Source organism: Netta rufina (assembly GCF_964035555.1).
Source record: "Netta rufina genome assembly, chromosome: Z".
NCBI lineage: Eukaryota > Metazoa > Chordata > Aves > Anseriformes > Anatidae > Netta > Netta rufina.
This window is the reverse complement of record NC_140126.1, coordinates 20,134,637-20,148,088: the sequence shown is the minus strand read 5'-3', so window position 1 is coordinate 20,148,088 and position 13,452 is coordinate 20,134,637. Positions and strand designations below refer to the sequence as shown.

The following is a 13,452-nucleotide window of genomic DNA, read 5'->3' as shown; positions in this document are numbered from 1 at the left end:
CAACTCATAGTATCATCTCTTGTTCATTTTACTAATAGTTGTAATTACTAAAACTGATGAGAGCTAATTTACAGTATGAGTTGCTTGCTTACACTGTTTGCCAATACGGCATGTAGCCAGTTTCCTTTCCTAGCTCTTGTATTTCTGTGCTCTTTCATGCAAGAGGAAGCTCACAACACACGTTGCACCCCAGCTTGCAAAGGCACGGTCAAGCACTCCTGCTACAATAGCTCCTCATCTCTCACAGTGCAACTGACTTTTGTCATGCCAGTATATTCTGGCATGAAAAAAAAAAATAATACCAAAGAGAAGGAAGTATATTTCAGAGAAGTTGAATGGGTATGTGATGTTAGTGGTGTAACTGCATTTTACTGTCCAAAGCCTGAGAACCCAGGCTACTGCAGCAACATCAGATCAATTCTCGATTTCCCTTCCAGCATCATCTCTGTACCAGGCAAGCAACATTCAGCTATTGCCTCTCACCACACCAAAAAAAAAAAAAAAAGCATGCACAGGACTGCATGTAAACAATTGGCCATTTGTTTACAAAATATTAACCTGTAGCCTTACAGGAATAGTGCATCTTTCCCTTGCCTCTTAAAACAAACAAACAACTCCCCACCCTCACCGTTACCCCCCCCTACTTTTTTTTTTTTTTTTTCTGAGCAGCTAGACTTTTAGTCCTTGAATAAGCAAGTGGTCAAGAAATTATTAAAATCACTATTATTGAGAAAAGAACCATACAATAAAAAAAAGACAACCCACAAAAGCAAATAAATACTTTTCATATTAAGTGTAAACTTTACTAATTTATTTTTTTTTAACTGATATTTGCCTGATTAGTATTATATTATCCAGAATCAGATCATACATAAGCTGAGTAGGGGACCAAATAAAATGGTATCAGTGTGACCACAAAATCCATCTAGTGCTTTAAGGAAGAAAGCTGTACTTACCACATTCAAGAATTTGTCTTAATTCTGCTGAGCTGCTTGAGCCTTGTGTTACATACAAAGTTGAGCACTCCAGACCTTCAAAACAAAATCGATGGGATACATAAATATTCCAGTGACTGTTGCCATGAGACAACATACTTCTGTTTTCTTCAAATAAATGCCTACAGTATAAATTAGCAACATTCTCCCACCACCACCCTCCTACTGAATGTGATTGCTTTTCAAGGCTCTAAAACACTTCTTTACACATGCTAACTGCTGGATCTGCAGACAGAGCTGGACGTTGAAGCTCAGAGATCCCAACAGCCCCCCATTCTTGGCATAATGCTCCACAAGATGACCACAGAAGGCCAGGACTAGGAAACAGAGGCACATATCCCAGGGAAGAAAACAGCCTGCAGGAGCAGCATGGGAGCCAGATCATAGAATCATAGAATCATAGAATATCCTGAGTTGGAAGGGACCCTTAAGGATCATCAAGTCCAACTCTTGACACCGCACAGGTCTACCCAAAATCTTCTTTTATACTCCACATGAACGTATCTACTCATCGAAACACTAGGTCTTTTAGGTAGATAGAAGTAAGAAGCCCAAGTTATGCCACTGCAGGAATGGGACATGGACATGACAAAAGTTCTGACATTTTCAAGTTAATGTCAAAGACTTAACTGAGACTTAAAAGCATGCTCAACTTTTGCCACCCTATGTGGCTAGCAGTGACAGACAGTATGGAACAGGCAAGTCTTAGGCTGCTGTTGACTATTTGTAGAGCCTGAAACTTCACAGTGTATAAAGAGGTACGTCACTGGTGAGAGAAAATGTCTGTATATGCCCCATAATATGTCTGGCTTACACAAGTAACAAAAAGCATTGGTAGATCACTATTCAGCCTACCTTTCTTTTCAATTGTCTCCACTATCTTGATGAGGATTGGTGGAGCAACATCAGGAGGTGAAAACTGCTCTGTAAGATCTGGAAGTGAAAAAGCTGCAAAAGAAAAAAGAAGAAGAAAAAAAAAAGAAAAATAAGCCAAGGTACAGCTGAATTCAATTTCTATTTATGAAAATAATGACGCATAATGAAACCTGCTAATATTTAAGCACGGAACACATTCGTCTTATCAGCTGTAAAAGACTGTGCAAACATCCCACTTGTCAGGCCTAAATGAGAACACTCCACAATTTACCAGAAAGCTGTAAAAATGATGATGACTGTATTTTTACAGCATTTTCTTTCAGAGATTTCAATCAGTGCTAGATTCACCTTCCATATTACACAAGAAAAGAAAATATAATAAAAGCTTGCCACTTATGGAAGGACAGAAATACAATGCGGGAAAAAAAAGAAAAAATTTGTTCCTGAAGCATTTACATCCACTGTGCACCAGATGAGGGAGCTAAACACATCACCATTTGGGAGCTGCTGATCCACTAGGTAAACATGCAAAAGCATGAAATAGCAGGAGAAACAAAAGTTCTTATTCGTATAAAAGCTAAGTGATATGTGTATGTATATATTATGTATGTATATATATATATATATTCATTTTTCAAGCTTAATTGTATTAACAGCATAGTTTTACTGAAGCAGGAATTTTCTTTTCTACAATAACCAGTTAAGAATAAGTAGCAGTCTAATCAGAAAGAAACATTTTGTCAATTCAAATAAACCTGCATACTGATTCTGTACAGAGTCAGTTTTCATGCAACGTGATTTCTTCACTAAGACAACATACAAATTAATGTTCTGGTGCTATGATGTAAGGGATGATCTATCTCTAAATGCATAATTTTAACCAAAAGAATATTTTCAATGTTTTAGACAGGTCCTGGTGAATTCCTGGAAAGCAAAAACATTTACATAAAGATATTATTAAACAGCTGCCAGAAACATCTGGCATTCTTTGATGATTAATAAACAAAGCTTAATAGTTGAAGTAAAAGTTGCCAGTTGCCTAAGTGATGGTGATCTCTGGACAATTAAATTCATCATGGACAGATTGAGAACAATACTTAAACACACATACACCTATGTGTGCATGCACATTAACACACCATATTTCTAGAAGCCTGAAACTGAACTGAATTGTTATAATAATTAAATAGGAGAAGGAAAAAAAAAAAAAAAGAAGAAGAAGAAACAATAGGAGAATATGAATACCGAGTTTTTATTGAAAATATTTTAGATAAGCAAAAAATTAAATACACCACAACTGAGAGAGCAGGCAATTCTGGCTGAGACCTTACCCTAGTTTGGAAGCATCAATGACATATCTTTTTAAAAATGCAAACAATTTAGAAGTGCAAAAGACAGGAAGTAAGTTACAGAAGAAATCTGGAAGTGAAGAAAATAGAAGAATGAAAGACAATTTACATAATATTTACAAACTAGGAGTAGAAGTAGATCGTACTGGTACACTGAGACATGCTACTTACAAAAGGAATCAGAATTATTGTATGAAAATGATGAAATACTTTCCAGTCCATTCATAACTGAAAAGGACATTAGAAAAATATCTTCTAGTTTAAACAGCTTAATTTAGGATGCCCAGAAAATGAGCATTCAGGAGTCCCAAAGAGTTGCCTCAGCAGATTTCTGGCCTGATGTTACTTTTTCACGACTCCTGGAACATCAAAACAACTCCTGGGGATCAAAGGAGTTCTAATGCTCTACCCGTACCCTGAAAAGACAAGATGACCCTGATGACTACACACTAATTAAATTGGGCAAATCTTGGGCAAAATAGAGGAACATTTGATATGAGATTATAATGATAAAACAATAAAAGGCTGCACTGTAAATAAGGACTGTCTGCATACCTTTTAGAGGATAGATTTTATTAAAAAACACACACATTACTTCCTTCCTTGATGGCATCATAGAAAAAAAAATGCAAATGAGTTGACAAACTCTAACGTTTTGTCAGATAGCAGACTTAGAACAACCCTGCAATTAAAGCCTACATACAAAGTGAATAGTTGGCTCTATAGGTGAAGCCAACCAGCATATCTCCAGGTGTAGTTATTAATGTAGAACAAACTACTCATGGAGGCACAGATTTCTTCATCTCTTCACATTGTTAAACCACTTCCAGGTGCCTTTTCGAACACATCCTTTATCTTAACATCATGTCTGCTTTATCAAACCCAAGTTGGGTTCAAATGCAAGACTTCACAGTCCAAGCAGCCTCTGCTGAGTCATGCTGAAATAAAGGCCATCTGATTTGTAAAACTGATATCAAATAATTCTTTTCAACCCTAAACTACGAGTCCATCTTATAGTAAAGGCAAATCTACTGAAAGAATAAACGAATTACTAGATCAGAAATGTGTCAATGGGTGTTCTACAAAAACACTCCAAGTATGACATACTAATAGTGTCACAGAAAGCTAAGGGCATAAAATGCATCCTTAACATGGTAGCAAAACAGAAGTAGGTTTTAAGAACAGAGTTTGCATAGTTTTAATTACAAAAATAATTTTTTGCTCCCTTAGATAGCCAGTTACCTTACTCCTTCTTAAGTAACATCAGAGTAATTGCATCATCTCTGAACAAAGGTAATATCTCATAACTCCAGCTGGAGGCAGCAGTTCTGTCTAAACTGAAATTGAGCAAGAAAAGGAGAGATGAATAGGGAGAAAGAGACAGAAGGAAGTCAGTCTGACAGACACTATTCAGCTGTTATCCCTTGTTTCAGGCAGCAGAGATGACTATGCTTTCTCACACTAACCAAAATGTGCCTTGAAATGATCGCAAGGGATATACTGCAAATGGCTATAAACAAGGCGTATTTAGAAAAATAATTCTATTTCTCATTAGATTTAGATTTTTGTACAGGACGGATGAATTAGGATTGATAAACAAAGCTCAAACATTGAAGTAAAATCCAAGCAAACAAAAAGGGAAAATCTAATGTCAAGGGAAGATTTCAGTTCATAGGAAGACACTGCAGTGAAGAAAGACTATGGAACACAGTTTGTCCCCAAGGGACATAAAGAATAGGGTGGATGTATACCTTAACCAGATTACTTGAACAGGGAATGCCTCTGCATCTCCACGCTTTTCATCTACACTTTAAAGAGGGTCTTAGCTTATAAACTAAATTTCTTTCCTAATCTGTTACTGAATCTCTTTGTTTCACAGTATCCTTAGATCAATAATATTCTTAGATGATGATAATGAAAAGCTTTTGGAAGCACTTACCTTTACCATTATGTAAAATCTACAATAAGTCTACAGAACATGTGTACATAGAGCAAACATTGCATTGGTTAAAATAAAATATTTCCTACACTGGAAAAATATCAAAAATAGTAATAAAATATAAAAATAGAAACCAGGATTTCTGATCTCTTCTCTTCTTCCCTATATCCCATGCCAATTCTCCAAAAGCAGAATTTTTTATCCATTAGAGACATTGCTGAACTTTTAAATATGAAGAGAGCCTTTAAAATAATGAAAATCTACTCCATAAATACATAAGCTACAGAATACTTCTGAATTTGACTAAAAATCCAGGATAATCACCTCTCTGTTAATGCTACGAATACATTAGTGAGTACAAGCTCAATAGCAAAAAGACACACATGAACATGAGAAAAAAGTTACTTTCAGCACAGTAATGACAGAACAATACATCTAAACAATACAGTTATAGTGCTCAACAACATTGAATAAATCCTCACTTTATAAGCATGGAGGAGATATTAACAAATGAATATTACTTAACCCTCCACATATTCTAGTATTTCCTACTCATTGCTGTCATTTCCCATATTATAGCATCATATTTCCCACATTATAGCATCATATTGTCTTGTACTTTAAATTCCCAAAATTTTGCACAAAATAGAAAATTATGTCCATTTTAAGCCGAAGATCTTGCAAAACACACATCTGTTAGAAAAAAAAGAAGACTCGGCAGTATTTGCAGAACTGAAGCCAGTTTGCAACATCTACACAAAGGACAGCCAAATTTGGGAAGTGCCCTTCATTTTCAAAATGATTATAAGAAATGGCAGAGGCTAACCTGAAGAAAACCACAGCTAGTTTTGGAAAAACAATTTGAATACTGTAGCCAAAACACAAGGCATCCTTAAAGAAGTCCTAATTCAAGGTTAGATGTTCTAGAAGAAAATATAGCATGCATATTCAGATATTTCCAGAGGAAAAGGAAAACTTTCCAGATAGGTCACGTTTAGTAAAAGAGGAAGATAATAAATTCTGACATGCAATCTTCATTTAGTACCTGATTTCAAAAGTATCTTTTGCTTTGAAGCATGCTGTAGCACAGCACAGAGGTTTGGAGAACCAAATCCAGTCTTAAGAATCTGAGCAACTTTGTAGATCCCTTTACTACAATCCAGTATCAGTTTTTCGCTTAGAGCAATCATTTTTTTTCCCCAAAATCCTGTGCTTTATTTTTTTGGAAATCCCACTGTCTCCAAAATAATAAGATTCTGAAAAGCTGTCATACAGTTTTCGTGTCTTCTTTCTAGTCACAAGCCTGGTAGTAAGTCTCCAGATAGTAAGGAAGCTTCTGATGACACACGATAAAAGCTGGATTTTCCACTAGCTCTATTTTTACCTTGCCACAGTGAGAACCAATGAGAGGAACCACAAGTCAGGGTTCTCTCCAATCTGTGAACTCTTCACTCTCCCTGATACAGACAGGCCTGAACAGCACTAAGGCAACCGCAACGTGTGGGAGATGAGAGCATACCTTACGTTCAAGGGTTGCCAACACAGCTACAAAGTGCAAGATGAAACCAGCCCGCAGCTGCACCTTTTGGAAAGCTTCTCAGTAAAAAGAGATATTTTAGAGTTAGTACCTGGCAACGACAAGTGGAAATTTAAAGCTGGAATTTGGCTTCAGAAGTTTCTGAGCCAAATCTTTCGGTACTGTTGGAAGAAGAATGAAAATTAAAAAAAAAAAAAAAAAAAACTAAAAAAGTTACATTAAAATGTAACAACACAAACCATGGAAGGAAGTTCAATTTCTGGATATTTTACAGGAACTATATACTAACATTACTTGAATTTAGCTTTGAATCAAGATTACTCCATGCACTTTCTTCTTTTTTTTTTTTTTTTTTTTTTTTTTCAGAAATGGCATTTAAAGTTGTTTATACATACTGCATTTGATGACAACATGACTGTACATAAAAGCATAGTATTTGACAGCACAGGTCTTAAGATGATCATAACTGGCTTATGTGTGTGCAGATACATTCTTTATATGTGTATCCACCTACATAGTGAAGTATGCAGTCACAAGATTTTCACATATCCATGTTTGAAAGTCATTCAGTATGTCCAAACATGAATGCTTTAACCAGCACTAAGTACTGTGCATGGGAAAAGTACTTCACCATTATCAGATATTTTCCCTGAAAGAGAATCTGAATTTCAGTGAGGATCCTGGCAGCCTGGCATTGCTGCAGAGCTGTTCAGGCAGTGGCATGTATTAAGGCAGCCTGGTGTACTTGGTGTACTGTGTGTCCTTCCTGCAAGCAGTCCCCAGGGTGGAGAGACAGCAGTGTATTAAGGGCTCTCATGAAAAGCCCCGTCTGTGGAAACCAGAGTGCAGGTCCTGTAACACTGGGAAGCACCAGGAGTGCCTCTGCAAGGCTGGTCAGGTGGCCTGGTGCTTCTCAGAGACCTTGGTAGTGGTTGCTCCAGACAGAGCCTCACTTGGCCTTCTCTGCCCCTCAGCACCCACCTCCATCAGCAGGGGACGCAAGGCTATGTGAACCTCACAGCCCATCAGGGAACAAAATCAGCCTGACTGACACAAAAGCCATAACTTTTAGTGTGGGGGCATTTCATGGCCCCTTGTACGTTTTGTTACAGTCTTAGGAAGCAACAGTTTCTGTAGAAACATTTGGTAGAACAAGTATGAGGGATCTGTGCTTTAAGTTCAAGCAAGACAGAAAAAGACTAGTCTGGCATTACAAATAAATACCACAGAGAAATTCACTCTGAGGACAGTAACCTTGCCTCAGCACCTGTAATTTTAGAGAGCTTAATGGCATTTACCAAAAGAACAAACAAATACAGTATTTAGAACTGCCCACCTGTTATTAGAAAAAGGTTTTGACTGGACAGCAATGAAAGACAAGAAGGTGAGAGTGAAGACAAAGAAGTTTATGTCATTGTGTGTCATAGATAAATCAAGCACTACAATAGACAGTAAATTCAGCTGCAACTGTTGGAAGAATAAAAGACCTCTCCTTGTGCCCCTTCTGACCTAGGATGATTCAGGTTTGACTGCAATTAAATTCTCCTAGGGGCTGAAAACACCATTGAAAATGGCAGGAGTGCTCAACCACCTTTTCCAGTACTCATTTAATTAGAACTATTTCAAAAATATTAATGGGAAAATATGAGAGTTTTAAACTTCAGTGAATTTGACACATCATTATGAGTGGCTTAGTAAGTCTGTCTACTATTACTTGCCTTTTATTTTTATCAGATGTCGTCAATCAGGCAGACTCTGTGAACTCAGAATACCACAGAAGCCATGGCTGATAGAGGAGACTACATCCAAGAGAAATGAAGAGAGACGAAGATTATCTGAGTACTAGAAAAAGAAAAGGTCTGTCCCACTAACGCTATCAGCCTTCAGGCTCACAAGAAGCCCATCTTAATGTAGGCTGAAAAATGTCTGCAAGTCAAGATTTATTACCGTATGAATGATCTCAAAGCTCTGAAAAGAAATGAAGAAATAGTGTCTGCTGGTGACCTTACGTGACTGAATTACAACTGGGAAGCTTGATGGAAATACTGCTGATTCTAAAGCCCCATCAGAAAATTCTTCTATAATATGCAGCCAGCCCAGTTTACTTCTTCCATTTGTCAGCAGGTGTTGACTACATACTAGAAGACAGTGACAACTTAATTCAGATGTTGTCTGCTAATGGTATGTTGAAGATATTAGCCTCAGTGAAAATAAAGAGCTGTACAGGAAAAACAGTTTACCATATCAGTGGTCAGTCCTCTTTTTCCTTCATCTACAATGGATAAACAGTCAAATAAAGCAGAATGCCTTTTCTAGGGCATCTCAATGGTAACAATTAACTCGTGGATAAACAATACTCTCTTAATATTCTTTTGGACTTCAGTCACTTTTTAAAGCATTTGTATTTCTTCTGTGATCCTACATCAGACACGTAGGGGGACAAGAATTTTTTGAAGGGGTTTATTCCAAAAGATAACTGCTGTAATTCTTACCAACGTGACCTTCTGAACTTCAATCCATCCCTACACACTGATCAATCACAAAGCCAGAATTTACAGAAACCTAATGTGAGGTATGTACCAACAAACACCCCTTATAAGCTTGAAAATTCAGGGCATTTCAGACTGATACTTGTAGAAAAAATGTGTAAGTTGTAATATATGGTACTTAACAGAATAAGGCCATCCAGTCACTTCTTCAGGAAAACAATTATATGTATAGCATGACAGGGGCATTTATAGTCCAACCCACTGAATCTACAAGGGTTAGAATAAAAACTGAGTGTTACTTCATTTTTTCCTGGCTACACATAATATATGGAAAAAGACATAGTTACCTGTATAAATCAATGCTGTAACTGAGACAAGTCACATACTTTGCTTAGATACTTTCCAGGGTTATCAGCACATATATGCAAGCAATGATCTGATTGATAAAAAATCATGTGCATGGTGATTACGCAGGAAGTTTGGGGAGCTGGGAGAACAAACTCCTCCTTCATCCCCTTTTATAATGTCACAGCAGCTGCACTAAAGAGAATAAGGGGCAACTGTTGGGAAAAGAAACAACCCAGGGCACATACAGATTAGTACAAGAAACTCATCTATAAACAGTAGATGGCAGAACTAGACAGAATAAAACTTTGATTTGACATAGGAAGCCATGTTCTATAATTTACCAATTCTCTAGAAAGAAATCTGGGGTCTCCTTACCCTTCTCTGACACAAGAAAATCAATACTTGTCAGAGAGCTGTTGCGTTAATCATTAAAAAAAAAAACACATCTAAGACAAAACAGAATGAAAGTTCAGACAAAAAGAAAGAAAGGACAGGCTGTGTCTGACTTGAGGAAAACTCAGCTGCACAAATGTGCAGAAAATATAAATCTACCAAGTAACAGCAGTGTAGAATACTATATTCCTTCATAATAGTTTAATACTTCTAATAGTGACTGCTAATCATGTTTCACACCTATTAATTTAATGTTTCATAAAGCCCTACTTGTATGATCTGTTGAAAGGGAAGTGATTCTGTCTGTACTGGGCAGGAATTCTGTACATAATATTCCATCAGATTAAACCTCAGTAACTTTATGAATTATGAGCTGTCAGGCACTTTTCTCATCTGCGGCAGAATATACTTCTTAGAAATAGGAGCTATAAATAAGACAACAGATGTTCTTCGTTGGCTTCAACTGAAGCACAGATAATTTTTAAAAAGCAGACCGTAGTTAGGACCTGTAAAAACAGTATTTTGCTTCCCTCTATGGGTGAATTTTTGCAGTACTCCTTTTTAAACTATAACTGAGCATTTGAAATGGCTGCAACTATTTCCAATTAGTATTAGCAAAATTAGAAAAACAGGAAGCCCTGTTCTAGGGAAAAACTACACAGCTTAAGAAAAAAATATTACGTAGAACATATTCTGTCCTGCAGTTCACTGCACTGTAATGTCATATACAATGCTTGAACTGCTTTGCAAAAGAAAACTCCTTACAAACTGAAGGAAATGGGAAAAGTACTTGTTTATTCAACTGTCTTTCAAAGTGTTGCCAGGCAAGCAGAAACAGTAAAATAAGAAATAACCAAGAATGCAGTAAAATAAGATGTCTTTCTGCTTCTAAGTAGAGGAAGGCACACAGTGAGCTGAAAAGCCCACGCCAAGCACCGCTGGAGGTATGCACCACGTGGGCAAGGAGTGGGGTCCCTCACTGCCAGTTTGGGAGAGGTGCATCTCACCTCCTTCCATCCCTACAGAGCACAAAACATGGCTAAAGGCTTCCCACACCTCTCCCAGGGCTTGCAGGCTGATGACTATTTCCATCTTACCCTTATTTCTCTCAGATTACCCTGTGACTCACAGGAGCACAGCAGGTAGCAGGGTTCTCACAGCCCCTAACTATCAGCTGTATAAGTGAAGGAGCTTTCTAATACTTCTAAACTGAGCAAGCCAGCAGTCCTCTGAGTGTTATTCTGAACACAGCAAAAGAAAACATTTTAAGGAGTAAACACCTACTCTTCATGTCCTGTTGATGCCTGCAGGTTCCCCACTGGTAGTTTGCAGTTGGAGAGATACTGGCAGATTAGAGTTAAAATATGGTGTGAGTACCCAGTTACCACACCCCGATAAGCAAGGTTTAAGATCACAGAGGTGACAGTGATGAGAGCAAGGTACAGGGAGGACCAGCGAAGTACAAAACACTGCCTTTTTCAACAAGAGAGGATCCTGTACATTTCCTCCTCCTTCAGGATGGCAGTTCCATGGCTAGAACAGAGCTGAGCTCTGGAAAAAAATATATATATATATATATATATTTATATATATTTATATATATATATATATATAAAATCAGCAATTCTGCCCAATTCTCCTCAGAGATACTCACTGCCAATGAAAAACTGTGCATTCCAGCTTCTGTCAGTGCTTTTGTTTGAAACCTAACACAACACCATGAAGGAAAAGCTATGACACTGAATATGCAAGCATACTGTGTCTAAGCATGGGTGTGAGGATGAAGTGTGTTCCACCAACATCTGCATCTCGTGACCTACTTAACTGGTTCCCTGTGCAACTTGCAGGGTTATTATTGTCATTAAACATCCAAATTGCAGCAGTAAGACCTAGAAGTCCTTATCAGAATCGGAACAAACCTGTGATAGTTCTGTTCAAACAAAGCCTCCCTTATGATTAGCTAAGCAATCTCTTAGAATTCATACCAGTTGCTCTACTAACCTTCCTGCAAATTCTACCTCCTCTTTCCCAAAGATAATAAAGCCCTGGAGTTCTACTAACTTCTGCATTTTGGTCCTTTTTTTTTTTTATTTTTTTTATTTTTTTTTTTTAATAAACAGTGAAATCCTTGCAAAAGTGTATTTTAAATAGGGTATATGTAAGTTAATACATTTACACAGTATTTTGCTCTACAAAAAAGTTCCATCTGCTGCCTGTTATACTTCACAGACAGAAAGATAGCTAAATTTAAAAAGTACTGAGATCACAACATCAAGCACTAAAAACATAGGACAGCTATGACGTAAGGTAGTATGTGCCATTTCAGTTCTTCTTTTGACATTATGTTAACCTTATTCCCATGAAATTACTTTGCTTATTTCAGCACACAATGTTTAGTGTGCAAGGGATAGAACCCAGCTGAATAGCTGAGGTACTTATTACCTTGAGTATTATCCAGATTGTGAAAGAACACTTGGTCTTCTAGTAGGCTCATATTCTCCCATTTACTTCCCCCATCAAATGCAAGTCCTCTATTATTTCATGTCCAACTCAGCTTTCCATGAAAGAGTACTTTGTTCCACAACTTGTTTTCTAACTCTTCAGAGCAAGTGAGGAAGGAAATACATACTCGGTTCCTGGAAACTTTTGTCATTCACAAGAGAGAGACAGCTGCCTATCTTTTAAGGGAAGGAATGCTGAGGGCCATGTCCAGAAGCACTTGAAAATATTGGTTCTGGCCAGCCACCACCATCTTCTACCCTTTCTGGGCAAGGCTGTGGAGAGTGTGATGGTAAGATGACTTCAGTGACCTCCACGACAAAAAGCTTTACAGATAATGCCAAGTTCCCATGCTGGTCTTCTCAGACATTTGGCCCTTTTCACCTAAAAAAGCAGATATGTTTCCTTCAAAATGGCTGGGCAGTTACCTACTAAATTCTCTTCCCACATAATCATGATGGTTAGTAGTGGTGCTCCAGCAGCATCTCCTCTTTGTAACAGGAGCAAGACTGCTGGATGGACATTCAGTATGAGATACTAGGGGAACTGGAACTCTCTCCAGAATGATCTGTCTCACCTGTAACGGATCCTTGTTCCTTACTGCTGTTTCTTTCATATTTTTTGGTTTTACTACCATGATTTATTTATTTATTTATTTATGCAAGACTATCACTGGTTTGTGGTAATGACTCTACCTGAGAAGCATATTTTAAAATACTCTTTCTATTCAGTAATCAGAATACATTAAACTTCAGGACAGCATTTTATTTTGCTCTGAAAGAATATTTTGCCACCTTTTTTTTCTGTGAAGAAACTAAGGTAGGAGGACACAATAAATCACTCTCTATCTATAGGCAAGCAATGTAGAGGAAAAGAATAAGCTCTTCATTACTGAAAGAAAAAGATAATGTGTATTACTGTGTTTGAGAAGTCAAGTTGTTTAGATCTGGAAGATTTACATAAAAGTACTGGCAGAAACTGCTGACAGATAAAAGCCAAAACAGTTCCTTCATCTTGGGAATTATGG

General features: G+C 37.4%; 1 protein-coding gene across 2 annotated transcripts in view; it reads right to left on the bottom strand.

Moving 5' to 3' along the window:
- PIK3R1 (phosphoinositide-3-kinase regulatory subunit 1) overlaps positions 1 to 13,452 on the bottom strand; it is a 58,975-nt gene that overhangs the window by 24,131 nt on the left and 21,392 nt on the right. Inside the window, exons 1-3 of one of the 2 annotated variants that reach the window (XM_084305412.1) lie at positions 6,205 to 6,474; positions 1,851 to 1,943; positions 957 to 1,031 (exon numbers count right to left, since the gene is read on the bottom strand). In XM_084305412.1, coding sequence (XP_084161538.1) covers positions 957 to 1,031; positions 1,851 to 1,943; positions 6,205 to 6,349 — 313 coding nt within the window. In that variant the 5' untranslated portion in view covers positions 6,350 to 6,474. Of the gene's footprint in view, positions 1 to 956; positions 1,032 to 1,850; positions 1,944 to 6,204; positions 6,475 to 13,452 lie in introns of those variants that run through there. The other variant, XM_084305411.1, reaches the window with a different exon arrangement.